At 48.9% G+C, this 19,806-nt stretch overlaps 1 protein-coding gene and 1 long non-coding RNA gene across 8 annotated transcripts in view; one reads left to right on the plus strand and one right to left on the minus strand.

Annotated features, from left to right (window-relative positions):
• LIN9 (lin-9 DREAM MuvB core complex component) overlaps nt 1-17,989 on the minus strand; it is a 60,688-nt gene extending 42,699 nt beyond the window's left edge. For 2 of the 7 annotated variants that reach the window (XM_078441119.2, XM_078441126.2), the window contains exons 1-4: nt 17,889-17,989; nt 10,743-10,775; nt 8,715-8,809; nt 7,371-7,475 (exon numbers count right to left, since the gene is read on the minus strand). In XM_078441119.2, coding sequence (XP_078297245.1) covers nt 7,371-7,475; nt 8,715-8,809; nt 10,743-10,775; nt 17,889-17,967 — 312 coding nt within the window. In that variant the 5' untranslated portion in view covers nt 17,968-17,989. Of the gene's footprint in view, nt 1-7,370; nt 7,476-8,714; nt 8,810-10,742; nt 10,776-12,874; nt 13,148-17,034; nt 17,282-17,888 lie in introns of those variants that run through there. The other 5 variants (XM_078441122.2, XM_078441121.2, XM_078441123.2 and 2 more) reach the window with 5 other exon arrangements.
• Nucleotides 1-19,806, plus strand: part of LOC145713337 (uncharacterized) — a 385,846-nt gene that overhangs the window by 74,055 nt on the left and 291,985 nt on the right. The window lies entirely within an intron of this gene.

Below are 19,806 nucleotides of genomic sequence, written 5' to 3' on the forward strand. Positions count from 1 at the left end.
CGAGGATGTGAAGAGAAAGGAACGCTCTTGCACTGTGGGTGGGAATGCGAACTGGTACGGCCACTATGGGAAACACAGAGGTTCCTCAAAAAATCTGAAAGTAGAACAACCTTGGGGTGCCTGGGGGGCTCAGTCGGTTGAGTGTCCAACTTCGGCTCAGGTCATCATCTCACGGTTCGTGCGTTCGAGCCCCGCGTCGGGCTTTGTGCTGACAGCTCAGAGCCTGGAGCCTGCTTCAGATTCTATCTCTCCCTCTCTCTCTCTGCCCCTCATCCAGTTGTGTTCTGTCTCTCTCTCTCTCTCTCTCTCTCTCTCTCTCTCAAAAATAAATAAACATTAAAAAAATTAAAAAAAAATAGAACCTCATTCAGTAATTCCACTTCTGGGTATTTATCTGAAGAAAACGAAAACACTACCTTGAAAAGATATTTGCACCGATGCTCACTGTGGTATTATTTATAACAGCCAAAACATGGAAGCTACCTAAGTGTCCACCAACGGATGAAGGGTAATGAAGATGTGGTGGGTATGCACATTCACATGCACGTGTGCACACACACACACAGAGGAATATTACTCGGGCATAAAAAACAGAATGAAACTTTGCCACCTGCAATAACACGTATGGGCCTTGAGGGAATTATGCTCAGTGAAGTAAGTCAGAGAAAGACAAACACCGTATGATCTCACGCATCTGTGAAATCTAAAAAAAAACTCCCTGAAAAACAAAACAGACCAAAAAACCACAAAAAACCAAAAACCAAACTCATAAATACAGAAAGACTGGTGGTTGCTGGGAGGGGCGGGGGGGACTGAAATAGGGGAGAGGGGTCAAAAGACACAAACTTCCAGTTATGAAGTCAGTGCTCGTGGGCACGTACGTACATGGGTGGCTCAGTCGGTTAAGTGTCTGACTCTTGATTTCGGCTCAGGTCGTGATCTCCTGGTTCATGAGGTCGAGCCTCACATCAGGCTCTGTGCTGACAACACGGAGCCTGCTTGGGATTCTCTCTCCGCCCCTGCCCTTCCCATGCACACACATACACAAGCACTCTCCTCCTCTCAAAATAATAAATAAAACTTAAACAAAAGTTCTCATCACAAGAAACAAAATTTGGAACTACAGCGACAGATGTGTTAACTATTCTTATTGTGGTAATCGTTTTGCCATGTACACAAATATCAAATCATTATGTTGTGTGCCTGAAACTTATATAACATTATACATCAATGACATCTCAATTTTCTCAAAGTGTAAAAAAAAAAAAAAGTTGCCAGATACGACATCACAGTATCAAAAGAATGGAACAACACAATCAAGTGGAATGTGGAGACGGTCCAGTATAAGAAAACTATTAACACAGTCTGCCATTATTAATGAATTAAAACAATAAAAATCATATGATCACCTATTGGTGCTAAAGATATTTGATAAAATTCAACATTCGCTAAAAAAAAATCTCAGTAGAAGTAGACAGAATGAAAATACACAACGTACCAATAGTTAAATAAGTGATACAGCTAAAGCAGTGGTTGAGGGGTTAATTTATAGAATAAATGCCTATATTAGAAGAGAAGAAAGGTCTAAAAAAATAATAATAATAACCTATTCTTCCACCTTAGGTTAGAAAAAGAAGAGCAAAGAAAACCCAAAGCAAGCAGAAAGAAAAAAATAATAAAGATTAGAACAGAGGGGCGCCTGGGTGCCTCGGTCGGTTAAACGTCTGACTTTAGCTCAGGTCATGATGTCACGGTTTGTGGGTTCAAGCCCGTCGGGCTCTGTGCTAGACAGCTCGCAGCCTGAAGCCTGCTTCAGATTCTGTGTCTCCCTCTTTCTATGCCCCTCCCCTGCTCACACTCTGTCTCTCTCTCTCAAAAATAAATAAACATGAAAAAAAGATTAAAAAAAAAGATTATGGGAACGCAAGCTGGTGCAGCCACTCTGGAAAACAGTATGGAGGTTCCTCAAAAAACTAAAAAGAGAACTACCCTACGACCCAGCAATTGCACTACTGGGCATTTATCCAAGGGATACAGGGGTGCTGTTTCGAAGGGACACATGCACCCCCATGTTTACAGCAGCGCTATCGACAAGAGCCAAAGTGTGGAAAGAGCCCGAATGTCCATCGATGGATGAATGGATAAAGAAGATGTGGTGTATATATACAATGGAGTATTGCTCGGCAATCAAAAAGAATGAAATCTTCCCATTTGCAACTATGTGGGTGGAACTGGAGGGTATTATGCTAAGTGAAATTAGTCAGAGAAAGACAAAAATCCTATGACTTCACTCATAGGAGGAATTTAAGAGGCAAAACAGATGAACATAGGGAAGGGAACCAAAAATCATATAAAAACAGGGAGGGGGACAAAACAGAAGCGATTCTTAAATATGGAGAACAAACCGAGGGTTATGGGAAGGGTTTTGTGGGAGGGGAGGTGGGCTAAATGGGGGAGGGGCACTAAGGAATCTACTCCTGATACGTTGCACGATATGCGAACTAATTTGGATGTAAATTTAAAAAAATAAACAATAAAACAAGTTAAAAAAAAACAAGGAAAAAAAGATTAGAGCAGAAATAAATGAAATAGAAAAATAAGAGACAAAATGATGAAACCAAAAGTTCTTTGAACAGATCAACAAAATGGACAAACCTTTAGCTCTACTGACCAAGAAAATAAACATAGATGGACACCTTCTGAACCTGTAAAACTTATTTCTCCTCATTCCAACCCAAAAGTCATCATCATAGTCAATGTCAAAGTACTAAAAACACAGTCACTAACATGGGAGATAAGACCAAGGTATTGACTGTCACTATTTTTTAACGTTGTTTTGATGGAATTACCCAGTAAGAGGAATAAAAACTGTAAAGGAGAAGACAAAAATCATTATCTGTAGGTGATATGGCTGTCCTACCAAACTCAAGAAAACCAACTGTAGTCACTGACAACAGTAAGAGAATCTAACGAAGCGGGCGAAATCAAAGTTGACGTGCAAAAATCAGTATCCTAGGGGCGCCTGGGGGGCTGGCTCAGTCGGTTGAGCGTCTAACTCTTGACTTTGGCTCAGGTCATGATCTCACAGTTTGTGGGATCGAGCCCTACGCTGGGCTTGGCACTGGTAACACGGGGCCTGTTTGGGATTCTCTCTCTCTCCCTCCCCCGCTTGCAGCTCTCTCTCAAAATAGATAAACAGAAAAACAAAACAAGAGGTGCTTGGGTGACTCAGTAGGTTAAAAAACCGGCTCTCGCTCTTGGCTCAGGTCATGATGTCACAGTTCGTGGATTCAAGCCCTGTGTCGGGCTCTGCGCTGACAGTGCGGAGCCTGCTTGGGATTCTCGCTCTTCCTCTCTCTGCCCCTCCCCCACTCATGCTTGCGCTCACTCGCTCTCTCTCTCTGAATAAACATTTCTGAAAAATCAGTATCTTAAAAAAAAAAAGATCAGTACTTTTCTCTGCATAAGTGAGAATCAGTTAGATAATAAAACAGGGGAAACATCCTGTTTATGAAAGCAAAAATGACCAGCACAACAGTATTAAATACTTAGGAATACCATGAAGAAATGTACAAGATCAACATGGAAAAGTCTGTAAAGTCTACAGAGGAACACCACGGCCCGAATAAGTGGAACCAACCGGCAGTTCTCGGATGGACGGTCTTGGTGTTACAAACACGTCACAGGACATAAAGTAATTCATATTAGTGTGAAACCAATAAAAATCCCAACAAAATTTTTCTCCTAGTCGGGGTGATTCTAAAGTTCCTATGGAAAAATAATTGTGCAAGAAGGGGGACCTGGGTGGCTCGATTGGTTAAGCATCTGACTCTTAATTTCAGCTCCGGTCATGGTCTCCCGGTTCGTGAGTTCGAGCCCCACATCGGGCTCCACGCTGACAGTGCAGTGCCTGCTTGGGATTCTCTCTCCCTCTCTCTCTGCCCCTCCCCCACTCGTGCTCTCCCTCTCTCTCTCTCTCGCAAAATAAGCAAACTTAAAAAAAAAAACGTGCAAGGATACTTTTGAGAACCTAAGAAAAAGATATGTAATAATATCTTACCAGATACGAAAACACTATGTAAAAGCATATTAAACGATTTGACACTGGCACATACAGGGACATACTAGACAGAAAGAGATGCAAAGTCTAGAAATAATCCCAAATATACAGAGGAACGTAGCTTGTGATGCAGGCAGCATCTTAATTTTTTTTTAATTTTTTAACGTATATTTATTTATTTTGAGAGTGAGCGCGAGCAGGGAAGGGGCAGAGGAAGAAAAGAGAATCCCAACACACCCGGCGAGGAGCCCGACAGGGGGCTGGATCACGCGACCTCGAGATCATGACCTGAGCCGGTCAAGAGCCGGATGCAGGCAGCATTTTAAATCGTGATGGACCACTCAGTCAACGAGACCAGGACCACTAAGTAGTCCTCTGGGAAAAATCAAGGTTGCAGTCTCACCTAATCCCTTACTCCAAAATAAATCCCAGACGAAGTGAAAATTGAAGCATTAAAAAAAAAATGAATTAAATACACGTGAACTCAAAAACTATAAATGTCAGACGAAGGAAGATCTTTCCGAGTAAGTATAAACCCAGGGAGTGCTAAAAGGAAAGAGTTGCATTTGACCCTTCAATTTTTTTCAGTCCTGCATGGTAAAAAATGCAGAAACAGAGTCAAAAAGCAAGCTACAAACAGAAAAATTACAATCAATATAAACAGGCCAAACGGCTAATATTCTTAACATATAAAAAATTCTTATGAACGAATAAGAAAATGATCAACAGTCTAACAGAAAATAGGAAAAAAGACATAAACAGTTTACGGGAAAGAAATCGTTTTTCTCTTCTCTTCTTTGATTATTCATTTATTTATCTTTAAAAGTAGGCTTCACATCCAGCACCAAGCTCTGCACGGGGCTTGAACTCGTGACCCTGGGATCAAGACCTGAGCTGAGATCAAGAGTCGGATGCTTAACCAACCAAGCCACCCAGGAGGCCCCAAGAAATCATTTTTCAACCTATGTGAAAAGTACTCGAGGTCACTCACAGCTGAAATGCCAACGAAAACCAGGAAGATGCTATTATCAGATCGGCAAAAATCAGACGCTCGGTTCCGTGCGGAGCGGCAAGCGCTGGGGACACAGGCACCGGGACGGGCTGTGGGGAGAGCACACCAGCCAGCACGGGGCCTCTGAGAACGAGGTGGGACTGCTGTGCAATGTTTAACTGCTGCAACCACGGGGATGGGGCTGGAGGGTGTTATGCTAAGTGAAATTAGTCAGAGAAAGACAGATACCGTATGACTTCACTCATATGAGGCCTTTAAGAGACAAAATGGATGAACATAAGGGAAGGGAAGCAAAAGGAATATAAAAATGGAGGGGGACAAAACAGAAGAGACTCTTAAATACGGAGAACAAACTGAGGGCTGCTGGAGGGGCTGTGGCCGGGGGGTGGGCTAAACGGGGAAGGGGCATCAGGGAGGGCACTTGCTGGCATGAGCACGGGGTGTTATACGTGGGGGGTGAATCACTGGAATCTACTCCTGAAATCATTATTGCACTAGATGCTAAGTAACTTGGAGATAAATTAAAAGCAAATAAAACAAAACAAAACGTTTAAATGTGCACATCCTGTGATCTGGCAGTTTCACATGTCAGGCATCTGTCCTAGAAAAACACCTGCAAGTTTATACAGGCATGCCTGGGGTGTTCACGACACCATTATCTGTACTAGTAAAAACTTAGAAACCAATTAAACGCCCGTAAGCCAGAGAACGTATAAACTATGGTATCATAAGGCTGAATAACATATAACGGTAAAAAGAAACAAAACACTGAAGTCTACCTATCATCTACCTCAATCAATCAGCATGGCCAAATCTTAAAAACAGACTTAATTAAAAAAAAATTTTGTTTTAATCTTTATTTATTTTTGAGAGAGAGAGAGAGAGAGAGAGAGAGAGAGAGAGCGAGAGCGTGAGCAAGGGAGGGGCAGAGAGAGGGAGACACAGAATCTGAAGCAGGCTCCAGGCTCCGAGCTGTCAGCACAGAGCCCCATGTGGGGCTTGAACTCAGGGATGGTGAGATCACGACCTGAGCCAAAGTCAGATGCTTAACCAACTGAGCCACCCAGGTGCCCCGATTTTTTTTTTTAAACGTTTGTTTATTTTTCAGAGAGAAAGAGAGAGAGAGGGAGCACACGCAAGTTGGCGAGGGGCAAAGAGAGAGGGGGTCAGAGGATCCAAAGCAGGCTCTGTGCTGACATCAGCAAGCCGATGCAGGGGCTTGAACTCGCGAACCACGAGAGCATGAACTGAGCCAATGTCAGATGCTTTACTGACTGAATCACCTACGCACCCCCAAAACAGACTTTTAAATGAAAAACTAAATTACAGAATGATGCGTATATTATCATGAAAATAATACTACAAATAGAATTTTAAAACCAGAAACATTAAAGAATACCACATATTTTCTGTGAACACCTATTTAAAGTTTTAGAAAAGCCCTATAAAGACCTAAAAGGATAATCAAACTCATTACAGCAGTCACTAGTTACTGAGGGAAGCAGACCTAGGGAACGGGTAGAGGTAAAAATTAACGATTGGAAAAATTGTAAATTTACAGAAAAGTTGCAAAGATATGCCCCTCACCCAGCTCTCCCTAATGTTAACACCTTCCATAACCATGGTTTGTCAAAACTAAGACATTAGTAGTGGCACAACAGTATTAACTAAACTACAGACTTTTCCACTAATGTCCTTTTCCTGTCCCAGAATCCAATTCGGGATAGCACATCATACTTCAAAAACTGAACTTTTTGGGGTGCCTGGGTGGCTCAGTCGGTTCATCACCTGACTCTTGGTTTCAGCTCAGGTCATGAGCTCATGGTTCGTGAGATTGAGCCCCACATCAGGCTCTGGGCTGACAGCGTGGAGCCTGCTTGGGATTCTCTCTCTCTGCCCTTTGCCTGTGAGTGCTCTCTCTCTCAAAAATAAATGTTTAAACACACACACACACAAAACACACTTTCCAGTCATTAAGTAAAATGTTTTCTCCCCTCATTTCCTTACAAAACTCCGAACTGACACCCTATTACCAAATCCTACTTGTTTTCAGTCCACTCTCCTCTCCATGCTTGCAAGTGTGCATTTGTGAGACAGGTCTGGCTTTCTACGCTGGGAAAAAGTCCACCAATAAAATAATGGCCTTTCTAGGTCACTAATACAGGAGCCGAGTTAGAGCGCTGACTTAAGAAGAAGAACTTGTTACTTGAGACGTAACAGAATAATAAAAATAAACCTGATCACGTGAGCACTTGCTCGCCTCCCTTCCCGTGAACAAAATGCTTGTGACACACGTACCTGCGGGACCATCGCCACTCTCTGGTTTCTTTTAGGGGACCTGGTATTTATTTGTCTGTCGTCTTCGTCAGAAAAGAGTCGACTTCGCTTTGAGTTTCTGAAAGGCTAGGATAGAAATTTGTTTCTTTAATAAAAAGACCGAACACTTCTCATTTTTCTTCCAAAATCTAATCTTGTACCTGGGTGGTCCAGCTGAGGCTGGAAGGATGGAGTGTCGGTGATACCAAGCGCTCAAAGTCAGACGTGACTGATCTTAGATTTACAAAGCAGTGACGTGCATACTGATGCAATCTGTTTACAATTCAAACACCTAGCTGATGAGTAAAATTGGAACCCAAGTGGCCTTAGAAGCCTTGAACGTGCAAGAGGAAAGTAAGCTCTGACAATTCCAGACCTCGTCGTGTCGGTGCTCAGATTGACAGCAGGGGGTGTTTCATACGGCGTCCGCCGCACAGGGCTGGGCTGGACAAAGTTACTAGATCACGCGAGAGACTCAACTGAAACGTGTAATAACATACTAGACACTCTGTCGAGAACTGTTACCCGAATTTCCATTTGTGAACAAAAGCACAAGATTCCTATCTCGGGTATCTGATAAGTGCCCGGAGAACCGAACTAGACCACAGAACCAGAACTAACTGGCTTAAGTGCCCAAAAGACATCATACGCTTAAGAGTCAGTAATACGAACAATTTTACAGTCCACCCTGGGTTCGGAGGCCTCAGCAACAGAGAAGGACAACAGAAGTAATATCCCAATCGTACCCACATCCTGTTTCAAATCCTTGTCCCAGCACTGGACACGGTCTCCCGCCCAGCTGGAAGGGAGGTAGGCACACAGGGTTCACAGCATATGGCCAGCATCCAACAGAGTCAAGGCTAGAGGTGCCGGGCCTTGAAATTAAACCCACCGAGAGTCTTAACACTCCATAGCCCTGGCAGGAAGTCCCTTCTATCATACCTGTACTTACCCTTGACCTACGTGAGATTTTGAGATCTTACCACTTACTTCTATATCTTTTTGCAGGGAGCGTGTGAAATTTTCTGTATTCTAAATAAAGTATGATTTGGAGTGATCAGAGGTTGGTGTGTGTGGTTTTTTGTTTGTTTTTCGTCTTGCCTACTAAAGAAACTGCAATTGCTTAACAAATGCCTGATGACCAGATTATCAAAGGCTACTGATGGAGTATGATCGTATACTACTCAATGACACTTAAAGACTCAGATGCCTGGAGATGGGGAAAACCTTGGGAAACTCTTGCTGTCCTGTAAGAATCTGCACATGACAATAATACAGACAATTTAGCTATCATATTCTAAAGAGTAAGAAACACTAATTCCTTACCATTTCCACAGTAGACCCCGTGTTCCTGCCTTTCCAAACAGGTGTTTTTTGTAAAGAGCTGTACTTTTCATTCCGTGTGTTAGATAAGCTTCCCTCTGTAATAAGTAATTATTACTAATAAGATTTAAGTTCAAAGGATTTTATACTACAAACATTGCCTTTTTATTAACAGCAATATATCTGAAATATTTACCAATATGGAAAAAATATACTGAGCATAGTAATTTTGGTTTATTACAAATGAAAAATCTCTTCCGTATTTTTTTTTTGTCAAGCGCTACATAATTGGACAAGGCACTGAATCTTGAAAGTATTAAATTCTCCTATTAAAATATGTGTGGTTTCTTTCTTTGTGTTTTAGTAATTCCTTCATTCTAATTTGCTAAGAATAAGAAGCACAATCTGATTGAAAACAGGCAGTGGAAAAATGGAAAAAGCTTCTGACTTTGAATTTAGAGTATATTTCTAAACGTTTCCTGCTTCGATATGTGAAACCCTGGATATACAAAAATAAAACGTGTGGGTGTTTCTGTTTTCCTTGATTCAAAGAAATGTCTTCAGAGCTATCTGCAACCGGAAACAATCCGATCAGGTAACTGATTAGAGATATTATGAAAATAAAGAGAGCGAGTTCAATTTTTATAAAAAGGATATGTTTATATAAAGACACAGAAAACTAGGATGAATACACACAAGACAGTTATTTTTATTTCCTTCTAGGTGCTCATCAGCATTTTCTAACCGTTTTCTGTAAGAAATATATCACTTGTACATGTGCTTTTTGAAAGCGAAATGGTTTTAATATTGGGAGGAAAAGAATAACGGAATACTTTTTTCAGGTGTACATTTTAAGAAGCACAAAAAAGGCAGAGTGGGGCTGACCCTGTCAGGCAAACACATCAGGGTAGTCATAGACACAAGCGTTCTCAAGCCGGGACTTAATGTGGAAAATCACCGACACAACACACAACACAGTAGCTCTAAAAACTAAAAGTACTGAACAAGTACTACAAGTACTCTGAGCGTAGCCCGGTTCAGGATTTACTTACCCAGCAGAATCCTGCTCAAGCAAAATCTCAAAACAAACTACAGTAAGAGGGGTGGCCAGTGTACGTGCAGAAAGAAAGAGCAAGACCAAGGAACATGTACAACTTTTCTTCCGAGAAAAGTACTATCATTCTTTTATTTCAAGAGACTTACGTTATTACTTTTAAGGCAAGATTCCTAAAAAATGAACTCATGCAAAAATACAGCTGAGCACAGTTGTTCAATAAAATGCTTTCACTCTAGGGGTGCCTGGGTGGCTCAATGCGTTGAGCATCCGACTTTGGCTGGGGTCATGATCTCACAGTTCGTGGGTTCGAGCCCCGTGTCAGGCTTTGTGCTGACAGCTCAGAGCCTGCTTTGGATTCTCTCTCTCCCTCTCCCTGACCCTACCCCACTTGTGCTCTCTCTCTCTCTCAAAAATAAATAAGCATTTTTTAAAAGCCTTAATTAAAAAATGCTTTCACTCTACTATGATGTCTGCAATGTTTAGTTAAAAAGTTCTTGGGGTTTGGGGCACCTGGCTGGCTCAGTCAGTAGAGTGTGTGATTCCTGATCTGGGGGGTCATAAGTTTGGGCCCCACATTGGGGGTAGAGATTACCTGCAAATTATAAAAAAAGTTATTTAATCAATAATTCTAGAGAAAATTTTTCTATGTCTTTTTAAGATTTTATTATTCATAAGTAATCTCTACACCCACTGTGGGGCTCAAACTCACAACCCTGAGATCAAGAGTCGCATGCTCTACCGACTGAGCCAGCCGGGCACCCCAGGGGAAAAAATTTCTTAGTAATTTCCAACAACCAAGGACCAATTCTCCTATAACAGTCTATGAATTTAAAATTTCATCAGTGAAAACCAATACTTAAAAGTTAGAATGAAGCCTAATTTAGAAAGAAAAGAGAAACATCGTATCCCCATTAATTTAACGAATTAAATTTCCACCTTAATGCCATACCTGAAGGATCGCGCTATGATCTTACCTTTTAAACTGACAAGGGCTTTTGCTGAAGAGCCTGCAAGGAAAACAAATCAGTGTCATTTCAGAATCGACATGAGAGAAACAGAACTTGGCTACAGGGTGAAAGTGGCCCATCTGGTTTTAGGGGTGTAGAGACTGAAGTCGCAGGGGGGTGTGCAATCAGAGGTAACCAGAGCTGGGGCACCTGGGGGGCTCAGTCGGGTAAGCGTCTGACTCAATTTCAGCTCAGGTCGTGATCTCACGGTTCCTGGGATGGAGCCCCGCGGCGGGCTTTGCGCTGACAGCTCAGAGCCTGCTTGGGATTCTCTCTCTTCCCCCCTCCCTCCCTCTCTGTCCCTCCTCCGTTTGCACTCCTCTCTCTCGAAAATAAACACACATTAAAAAAATAGAAAGAAAGAACCAGCGGGCCATCCCAGCTGCAGGCCAGAATTCAGGCAAAGTAAGGACAAGCTAGAGAGAGCTATCGGGAGTCCTGTGGAAGTTGTGAGAGTTGGGGGAGGGAAGGCAGGGAAGCGTCGGCACAGAGGGATTTGGGATCCTCACCCAGAAGTGTCCTGGTGCTGGAGAAGGAAAAGAGAAAGGAACACGGCCATTTACTGAAGCAAAGATCAGCAGTGGCAGCGGAGTGGAGAAAAGAGAAGGTGAAAAGGATCCAGCGGGACTGTCAATCAGGCAGGGGGTCCCCTGGGAGTCTAGAATGCAGGTGTGTGCACCCTTCAGGACTCCCCAGCTGGAGTCAGAGCAGCCCAGAGGGGCTGGCACACAGCTGGAGGGCTCTCTGACGAAAACACGCCTTCGTGTGTATTTGAATAACCCGGAGGCTCCTCACACACCCAGAATCTGTTGTTAATAAAGGTCCGAGGGGCTCTGTCGCCGGGAACCCTCAGCCCCCCTCTAAACAGCCGGCCTCCAGGCTCTGGTCGCTGTCCTGCGGGCGCTGGGGGCGAGCGGAGGCAGAGAAACCACAGGGAAGTACATGTTGATGAGGCAGGGAGCGTGCTACATTGAAAAGTATCAGAACTGGATACGTATACTGCAAAGAAGTCCAGGTCACTTGCAAAATAATAGGGGCACCTGGGTGGCTCAGTTGAGTGTCTGACTTCGGTTCAGATCACGATCTCTGGGTTCGTGATTTCGAGCCCCCATCAGGCTCTGTGCCGACAGCTCGGAGCCTGGAGCCTGCTTTGGATTCTGTGTCTCCCTCTCTCTCTGCCCCTCCCCCCTCTCAAAAATAAATAAACATTAAAAAAATTAAAAACAAACAAAAAGTCACACCCGAACTCACAGACACAGAGAACGGTTTGGTGGCTGCCAAAAGCGAGGGCTGGGGGTGTGGGCAAAATGGGCAGAAGTATCAAAAAGGCACTAACTTCCGGCTATAAGGGAAATAAACGCTGGAGATGTGATGCACAGCACAGCAACATGAACGCTGCTAAGAGAGCAGATCTGAAAAGTGCTGGTGGTAGGAGAAAAAAGCGTAACCACGGGTGGTGATGGATGTTGACTAACCCACTGTGAGATGATCACTTCACATGTATCAAGTCATGATGTTGCACTCCTGAAACTAACACAATGTTAAGTATCAATTTTATCTCAATGTTGAAAAATCAACAGGAAAACCCTTTCTCTGCTCCAGAAGAGAAACTGTTCACAGAATTCCGGATGACCAAAAACTCCCTCTTTTAACTTTAAAAACAAAAACAAAACTGTTGAGAACACCTTTTTTTCTGTTACTATAGTCATAGTCAAATTATTACATATCATTCCTCATTTTTAAGTCTGTTTCATTAAAAAAAAATTTTTTAATGGTTATTTATTTTTGAGAGAGAGAGAGAGACAGAGCATGAGTGGGGGAGGGACAGAGAGAGAGGGAGCCACAGAATCCAAAGCAGGCTCCAGGCTCTGAGCTGTCAGCACAGAGGCAGACACGGGGCTCGAACTCACAGACCGTGAGATCGTGACCTGAGCTGAAGTCGGATGCTTAACCAACTGAGCCACCCAGGCGCCCGTAAGTCTGTTTTATTTTAGAACCAGCTACTTCTCATCTCAGTTACTGTGACATCCATTTATGTTTGATGGAATATAATCTACAATCAGGCAGCAGTTAAGTTATTCAAAAGTTTGGTCATTTACCTGCACTGAGAAAAGACAAAATTTTAAATGGCATGTTCAAAATGTGTATAAACATCTTTAAGGAGCCAATCCGTTAGGGCATTTCCTAAAACACAAAAACAAATACAGGATGATCTCGGGGGATAAAGTAAGAAAGAGGACTATGAACTAGGTAAAAAATCAGAGAAGGCAGAGTCATTCTCCTTGTTGTTTAACAGAAAGAAGCAGCCATGATTCACAACTCGTACGAATGGACAACAGACTTGAAATGAAAAGCCACGGATAAGGTACGGCAGTTCTGGCTACGAAACGTTCTCACGCAGCTCAGATCCCGAACTTCAGCCGACTTTTCGTCCGCAGGCAGGATGAGAGAGGCTTGTAGAAACAGACAAGCCATCAACACCAAAGCCACTCTTGCTCTCACTCGACTCTCTTGCCTCGATGTGGAGAACGGGTGGGTAACAGGACACCTTAACAGCCTCCCAGCAGCAGCCGGGTTTAATGACAGCGGAAGTAGAAGCATGGGGGAGAAGTGAGGGAGCAAGGCCATAAAGTCTAGCTAAAAAGCCTCACGCAGCACAACATGATGGGGAAGCAGCTGGCGGACAGGGCACGTATCCACCTGGCTGCCAAGAGAATCTGGTTGGTTTTGGAAAGAGCAGTGAGCATTCACTCCCCCGGCGAATACGCAGAGTGCTGACTGCACCCCCGGTCCCTGCTCCAGGCACTGGGGCTTCAACAGCAACGCAGAAGAGCCAAAGGCCCCACTGTCATGCACTTCACATTCTAAGGAGGGGAGATGAACAGATACATCGAGTGGTGATAAGCACTGGGCGGGGACGGGGGGGGGGGGGGGGGGGGCAGGATATCAGGAACGTGGGCAGGGGGTGGGAGCGGGAAGACTGTTTCCATGAGGTGCTCGTGATCAGTTAGCTGCTCTGTTAGGTGATATCTGAGCAGAGATCTGAAGGAAGAGGTGCGAGCCTCAAGGGTATCCATTCCTGCTCCGTGAAGGTAAGACTCTGTCCTAGGGATTCTGACCTACCCCTTTTAGCCTTTTTTTTCTTTTTCGAGGGGCCACATAGCATAATGGTTAAGGGCACACATCGAGACTAGCTATATTTGAATCTTGGTTCTGCCACTTTTTTGCTGTGTTACCTTAAGCAATTTACTTAATTTCTCTGTGCTGCTGATTCTTCATTTGTGAAACAGGGATTGAACGAGTTACCGTATGTGAAAGTGCTCAGAGAACAGTGCCCATAGCACATGGCTAATTTTTATATCGTGCTTATCATTAGTATTACTTTGATCAATTAGAAAAAAAAACCTTCTAGGCTAAGCACATGGATTTCACAGGCTGGTGCACAGAAGTTAGGACACGGGCTGTACGTGTGCACATGTGCTGAATACGTTCGTTCGTTCATTCAACAAAGTATTCTCCGAATGCCTCCTGCAGCACCATTCCAGGGGCTGGGATCAGCTGCCGGAAGAGACAGAGCCTCTGCTCTCAGCACGCTTACAGTCTAGTGGGAAGAGACACACAATAAACAAGTACAGGAAATGATAATGATACGTGCAGTTGTCATAAAGGAAACAAACGAAGTGATCTCACCGTGTGTGTGGCGGGGGGGTACTTCACATAGGGTGCTGAGGGAAGTCTTCTCTGAGGAGCTAACATCTAAAAAGGACTAGTCTTGAGGGAGCAGGAGGTCAAAGCACTGGGTCTGGGCAGAAGAAATACCAGGTACAAAAACCCTGAGATAGAGCGTTTAGAGCATTCAAGGAGCAGCAGGGCAAAGGCCATTGTGCTCAGGGAGCAGGTCATGGGAAAGGGTCAGAGAAGTAAGGCAGGTGTCAGGCATGAACAGGAAAGGCAAGCAGGAAGAAAACCAGAACCGGTGCCTTCTCCAGGGGGCTTCCAACCAATCTCATGGACAGACGCAAAGCCACAGCTGTGACCATTGCCAGCAAGAAGTTACAAGACCGAATAAAAAGGTTTCATAAGAAGGTGTCACCTTGTCCAGGAGGATGGAAAATAACTTTCTAAAGAAGCTTGGGGGTAAAGGATGTAAAGGATAAACAGACATCAACTGCAAGCGAGGGAAAGGAAGAACATTCCAGATGGTGAGAAGAGCGTGTGCAAAGGCCTTGCAAAAAAAAGAAAGCCTGGTGAGTACAGGGACTGAAAAAGGTCAAATTTGGCTCAAAGGGACAGGATGAGGGGCTCCTGGGTGACTCAGTCGGTTAAACATCCGACTCCTGATTTTGGCTCAGGTCATGATCTCACAGTTCGTGGGTTCAAGCCCTGAGCCGGGCTCCGAGCTGGCAGTTCAGAGCCTGCTTGGGATTCTCTCTCTCTGCCCCTCTCCCATTCGTTCTCTTTCTCAAAATAAATAAACTTTAAAAAAAAAAAAGGGACAGTAGGAGAAGAAGAGTGGTATCAAACGAAGCTGGAGAGGTGGGCGTGGCCAGAGTCCAAAGGCCCCCTTGGCTGTGATAGTGTCCCCAGCAGCAGGATGACACATGCCCTCTAGAAGGACTGCTCTGACCCCTTGGAGGTTGCAGGGTAGGGGCGGGCAGTGGGTTAATGGGAGGCCGAAGGGATTGGTGCACGGGCATGTCGGGTGATGGGGAGAAGGTGAAAGTTACAAGACGTGGTCAGGTCCTTGTCACGGGAGGTGGAAGACACAAGTGCCCAAGTTTTCATGAGCGCTGGGGGGAGCTGTTCATTAAAGGCAGGAACTACTGGGAGGACTTCGTCCTGGGGGGGGGGGGGGGACTATGAGGTCGGTCCTGAACCCCTGAAGTTGAGGATTTCACATCCGACAGCAGATGTGAGATATGCAGCGGCTGCAAGGAGAGGCCTGGGTTTCCTCGTACACAGGAACTGGCGAGAGGACTTCCGTCAACCAAAAAGCACTTAAGGAGCATCTGGGTCACAGCAAGTACTCGTATGGCAGCTTTCATTATTGGTAACGTTACACTGGCTCCTGGCTAATGCATTGGCCAGTCCCTTCGACTCAAATTGGCAAAGAAACCTGCTACTTCCAGCATCAGACTGAAAATCACTTCCCACGAATCTTCTCCAGGTTCGTTAGTAGCGCGTCAATTCAACATAAATCAAGTGTTCACATCCACCTGACACGTGGCACCGCGTGTGACCAACGAGGGCGGCAGTCCCTGCTTGCAGCAAGTTGTGGTCTCGCTAAACAAGACGTCCCTGCACGCACACAGGTGCACGGCCCGTGTGCACCCCTGCGACCCGGAGAGGTCACAACGTGACACCAACGATGGTGACGCAGTCTGAGAGCGTCGCTGGCGTTTGAATCCTGGTACCTACGGCCCCCAAGTCTCTACCGAGAATCCTAGTAGGTCCTCAATAAATACTTAACGGTGACGAGCAAATATTCCAAATGACAGTTACAAGAAAGCCGCTTCAAACACCCCTCATCTCATGTCAACCGAAGGACCGGCCTTCAAAATCACAGGTCCGGTGGTGGTGACTCCTGACACGCGCTGACCACCCCTGTCCCCAAGAGAGCAAGGACTCCCGGGTGGCCGGCACGTGGCGTGCAGGCCCACCCTCACCTGGGGACGTCCGTCGCCACAATCCCTGTCCTCTCCAAACCGGAAACAACGCTCAGGGTAGGTCTACCCTTGCGCCACGTCCAATGCAGGGGGGGGGGGGGGGCAGCCACACCTGACCACCTGCTGCAACTAGCAAACGTTAACACTGAAAACCCCGCTCCCCAGTCACTCCAGCCCCACGTGAGGGCTCCCCGGCCCCCCGTGGCGGGGGCCAGCACCCCGACGATCCCGCGGGGGCACTCGGTTCTGGGCCCACAACAAACCCACGACTCCGACTCTGCCCACACAACTTTCCGCCAGTTGGGCAACTCGAACTTTCCTAACTCCGCGACGCGGTCGGAGGCCGCGACCCCCACGAAGGGCACGGAGGAGGCTGCGCGCCGGCCTCCTGGGACAAGCGTCCACGTGTCCCGCGCGCCCGGCGGGAGCGCACGGCGACGGGGACCCGCTTCCGTTCCGCCGGGCCCCTCGCGACCGACGGGCGGGCATGCACGCACCGGACGGGGAGCGGGGGCCCTTCTGCGACCAACTCGGGCGTCCGCCTCCCCCCCCCCCCCCCCCCGACTTCGGACGACGGCGCTGCGGATTCCCACCTCGCGTCCCACGGGGCCCCGAGCAGGGGCCTGGCGCCCTCCGGCGCTGGCCGCGGACGAGCACCACCCGGGTCACGGGGGCGGAGGGAGGCGAGCCAGGAAGGGCACGGGCGGTGCGCGCCGCGATGCTCTCGGCCGTGGAGGAGGGCACGCGCGCGCACGGGGAAGTGTGCGGGGTGGGGGCGGCCCGGGTCCTCCCCGCCCCCCCCGCCCCCGGGAAGGTCCACGGCCACCTGTGGTCCCGGGGGAAGGGGCCAGCGCTGTGACACGGAAACACTTCCAGGGGTGGACACGCCGGAGGAGGAGGCGGGGGGAGGGGGGGGGAGCGGACAGCTGGGGGGTGGGGGGGGGGATCCCCGGCGCCCGCAGAGGCAGGAGCCGCGACAGGACGCCCGGCCCGGCCGGGGCGGCCCCCTCCCCGGCCCCGGGCCCTCGCGGCCGCGGCCGGGCGAGTTACATAACCCCGCCGGGCGAGCGGGGCGGGCGGCGAGGACGGCCCCCCGCGGCCCGGGGCCGCTCCTCCCCCACCCGGCCCGGGGCCCGCGTGCGGCCCGGGGGCGGCGGCCCCCGCCCCCACCCCCCGCCCCGGCCGGCGCGCGCCGCCGCCCGCGGGCTTTCGGTTTCCGGCCCCGGCGCTCACACCACCCCAGAAACCCACACACACAGGCACCATAACAAAGGCGGCGACGCGGCGGCAACACGGCGGCGGGAGCCCTGGGGGAGCGCGCCGGGGCCGGCGGCCGGCCCCGCCTGCCCGGCGGAGGGCACGGCCGCCCGCCCCGGCCGGCGCGGCCCGGGGCGGGGGGGGCGGGCGGCCGGCGGGAGGCAGGGGCGCGCTCGGAGGCGCTACTCACTCTCGTCAGGCAACTGGTCGAGCTCCGCCATCTTGAACGAGCCGCGCCGCTTTTTCAAAGGCTGCCCGCCGCGGTGCATTGTGGGGCGGAGACTGTCTTTGCGAGGGAGGTTCGAATGCGGCGCTCGCTGCCCGCGGCGCGGCCGGCTGAGGCGGGCCGGGGAGGGGTGCGGCCGAGCGGGCGCGGGCCCGGGGAGGAGGGGGGGGCGGGAGGCGGCGGCGGCCCGGCCCGGCGCCGGGGCGCGCGGGGAAGCGGCCGCGTCCCGCCCGGCCCTCCCGGGGCCCCCGCCGCGGGCGCTGCTGCGGACGGAGGGGGGCGCGGCGGGGCAGGCGGGCCCGAGGGGCCCGCGGGGTGGCGGCGGGGACCCGCGGGACAGCCCCGGCCGGGTGGCCACGTTGGGCGCTCGGGCCGCCGCCGCCGCCGCCGCCGCCGCAGGGCGGCTGCTCTGCTCGCCGCGACACCGCGCGGCGAGCGCGGAGGGCATCGCCGGCCCGGCGACCCGAGGCGGCGGCGGCGGCGGCGACGCGGCAGGGTGGCGGGGCCCCTGCCCGGGAGTGTGCCCGGGACACCGATGAGAGCCCGTCCCGCTGGGGGACACGTTTCACGGTCCAGCGATACGCCACCGTGGCCGGTGCACAGCGCATTTAACAGATGCTAACGAGCCCCGAGCCTTTCCCTCCGGGGGTCGTGGGGGTGGGGGAGGGGTGGGCAGAAGGGGTAATGGAAAGACGACACGGGTGACTTCCAGGAACTAGAAGCGGAGGCGTGGTAGACAGGTGAGGCCGGATCAGCGCTCGGAGGCCGGGCCGAGGAAGCCCTCGGACTTGCACTGGGGCAATGGGGGAGTCGGCTTGGCAAAGATAGGGGTGACATGCTTGCATTTGTGTTGAAGAACAAAAATGGGGGCGATGGATGGCCCTGTGACAAGGTGACAGTCTTGGAAACCAGTCCAGTCTCGTTGGGGCGGTGGGGGGGGGAGGGGGGGCGGTGGTGGTGTTGAAACGCTCCGTGGGGCAGGCCGGCCAAAGAGGGGAGAGATGCCTGCCTGCACGAGTCCCGCTAGAGGTTCAGAGGATGGGCTCCGGAGCCCTGAAAACCTGCTTGGGGTTCCGGCTGCTAGTTGTATAATCCCCGGCTGGTTTGTTTCTTACCTTAAATCTCTGTGCAGTCACACTCGCCCCTGACAAGTGCAGATAATAACAAGGTTGCTTTGCGGGTTAAATGAGCTGGTAGATAAAGGCATTCTCGTAGTTGGTGACACATTTTGACTCCAATGTTAGCTGTCGCTGCCACTTTGCTTGAGTATCACCACCAGCCTGTGCCTTGGAAACCGGGTGTTGCCGGCTTGCAGGGGGGGAGGAAGGGGGCAGAGTGTGAGCAGACAGGGTGAAAAATTCAGTTTTAGAAAATAATCCTTAGGTCACTGATTTAACCCCTCCTGTGCCTTCTTAGACACGTTCTGATGGGCCCTCTAAGAAGTCGAAAGGCGTGCATCCCTATTGTCAAAGTCGTGTCGGTGTGGAGAGGAGTTTAAGAGGTCAGATCTGGGAAGGGAAGAGCAGGCAGGTAGAGGAGTGAGGGAAACCACCTTTGGGAAAGTAAACCTGTGGTCAAAGTATCATTGGACCAAAGCAAGGCTGCTGTTTAAGTAATTTGAGGCCCTGCCTCTGATAATCTGCAGTTTGGTTTTTGTTTTTTAATTTTTTTAATGTTTATTTTTAAATTTATTTTTGAGAGGGAGCGCGAGAGTGGGGAAGGGGCAGAGAGAGACAGAGACACAGAATCCGAAGCAGGCTCTAGGTTGTCAGGACAGAACCCGACAGGGGGCTCGAACTCGCGAGCCTGGAGATCGGGACCTGAGCCAAAGTCCGACGCTTAACCGACTGAGCCACCCAGGCGCCCGAGTTCTTGTTTTTCA

The sequence above is a fragment of the Panthera onca genome, chromosome F1 (assembly GCF_046562875.1).
Source record: "Panthera onca isolate mPanOnc1 chromosome F1, mPanOnc1 haplotype 2, whole genome shotgun sequence".
In the NCBI taxonomy this organism is placed as follows: Eukaryota; Metazoa; Chordata; class Mammalia; order Carnivora; family Felidae; genus Panthera; species Panthera onca.